General features: G+C 40.2%; 1 protein-coding gene across 1 annotated transcript; it reads right to left on the minus strand.

Moving 5' to 3' along the window:
• LOC107615547 lies at positions 277–801 on the minus strand. The gene has a single exon (XM_016317602.1). It carries the CDS (start codon positions 799–801, stop codon positions 277–279), a length of 525 nt encoding a protein of 174 aa, XP_016173088.1.

Here is a 2,226-nt window from a genome sequence, read left to right on the forward strand (position 1 = left end):
TTCTTCTCTATTCAAGGAAGAGTTTATGATTACTGGCAGGGCCTCTGCTTCTCCAAGAAATGCATACTTGAGATGAGGAAGGAGAGGTTTTAACTCTTGTTTTGGCTTCTCATTTGCCTTGCTTTCAACGGAGATCTCCACCACTTCCTTTTCTGTGAACTCTTGTTCCAGCTCTATTTCCTCTTCTAATTCCTCCTGGTTGTCATCTTCCAGTAGCTCTTCCTCCACTTCTTCTATCATTTCCACTCTCATGTGCTTTTCCTTCTCCATAGGATATTACATGGCCTTGAAGACATTGGTGATCATATTCTCATCATGCACACTGAGTGTCATTTCTCCATTCTCCACATCAATGATGGCTTTTGCTGTTGCTAAGAAGGGCCGTCCCAATATAATTGAACTGTGTCCCTCTTCTTCCATGTCCAAGATAACAAAGTCAGCAAGGAAAATAAACTCTCTAATCTTCACTAATAGATTTTCCACAACCCCATTTGGTATCTTGAGTGATCTGTCAGGCATTTGGAGTGACATCCTGGTGGGCTTGACTTTCTCTATTGCAAACTTCTTCATTAGTGAGAGGGGCATCAAATTGATACTAGCTCCTAGGTCACAGAGAGCTTTGTCCAATATTCTGTTGCATATAGTACAGGATATGATGAAACTTCCTGGATCTTTGAGCTTAGGAGGAAGACCTCTTTGGATGACAGCGTTGCATTCTTGTGTTAGAATGACCTTCTCCTTCTCATTCCAGCTCCTTTTCTTGTTGATGAGCTCTTTGAAGAATTTTGCATATAAAGGCATTTGTTCTAGAGCTTCAGCAAGTGGGATGTTGATCTCTAGCTTCTTGAACACTTCTAGGAACTTAGGGAACTGTTGGTCTCTGATGACAAGTCATCTTAGCCTAGTTTTACTAGTCTTTTTCTTTTGTTTTCAATAGATTTTATGCACATTCTTGAGCCATAAGCAAGCCAATTGGGTAGAATTTCATGTTTCCTTTGATTCAATCAACCATGGATAAATTAATGTATTTTCATGAGATTTTGTGCTATAATTGTCATATATTATGAAAGAGACACAATCTCATGATTTGGAGCATAGCTTTGATATTTTTGATTGATTGATGATAGGTGAAAAGAGCTTTGAAGAAGGTTGAAGAAAGAAGGAATGGCAAGGAGCAAGAGAGAACAAAAAAGCTTGAGCCAAAGCTTGCCTCAAACTTTAGCTCAAACTTGAGGAAGAGCTTAACTTCACCCTGGAGGCATCAAAAGCTTGCGCCAACGTTTTCCTCAAGCTTTGAGTCAAACATTGGCGCCACAACAAGCACACCCAGGGAGCAAAAAGCTTGCGCCAACGTTTGCCTCAAGCTTTGAGTCAAACGTTGGCGCCACAACAAGTACACCCAGGGAGAAAAAGCTTGCGCCAACGTTTGCCTCAAACTTTGAGTCAAACGTTGGCGCCATTTGAGTATAAAGAGGAGTTCCCTGATTGAAGGTTAAATGGAGCCACGTTTGCGCAAATGTTTGCCTCAAACGTTGGGCCAAACGTTGGCCAAGAAGCATGCAAGGGAGGATCCACGTTTAGCTCAAAGTTTGACCTCAAACTTTGGCTCAAACGTGGATGACAGCAAAGGGAGGCTAGATGATATGAAAAGCTTGAGTCAAAGTTTACCTCAAACTTTGACTCAAGCTTTAATGGTTCATGGCCCGGTTCACAAGTGGGTTTCTCTCCAACTCCAAGAGCAATCAACAGAGGCTTTTGTCAACCCAATTCCATCAAGAGCAAAGGCCCAATTCAAGGATTGAAGATCATTTGAAGAGGGTGTATAAATAACTTAGAATTTAAGTTTTTGAAAGGCTTTTCCTTTTAGCTTTGCTGAGTGGTTTTGGGAGAGCTTTTGGTTAGGAGTTATTTGGAGATTCGAAGTCTTGGGGAAGGAGAATTGAATTCTCTTCCTCTTAGTTTTCTTGTTTTAAATTTCATTTACACTTGTCTTGAATCTTAGGTGCTGGAGAATTGAAGGAATTCTATTTTAATCCCACCCTGAGATCTCTCTGTTTTATTTACTGCACTTTTTGAGAAATCAATATTTGAATTCCTTTCTTCTACTGCTTGATCTTTACTTTTCTTGTAATTGAATTCTAAATTTGGATCTAGGAAGGCATTGAGATCTAGACTTGGTTATCTAGTCTCTTGGGTCCTGAGATCTGGAGTTTTCATTTTAATTTC

Source organism: Arachis ipaensis, chromosome B09, assembly GCF_000816755.2.
Source record: "Arachis ipaensis cultivar K30076 chromosome B09, Araip1.1, whole genome shotgun sequence".
In the NCBI taxonomy this organism is placed as follows: Eukaryota; Viridiplantae; Streptophyta; class Magnoliopsida; order Fabales; family Fabaceae; genus Arachis; species Arachis ipaensis.

Bases quoted from the DNA above. Each gene is read 5' to 3' on its own strand.
- LOC107615547 (XM_016317602.1), bottom strand. From the start codon at position 801: ATGCCTTTATATGCAAAATTCTTCAAAGAGCTCATCAACAAGAAAAGG.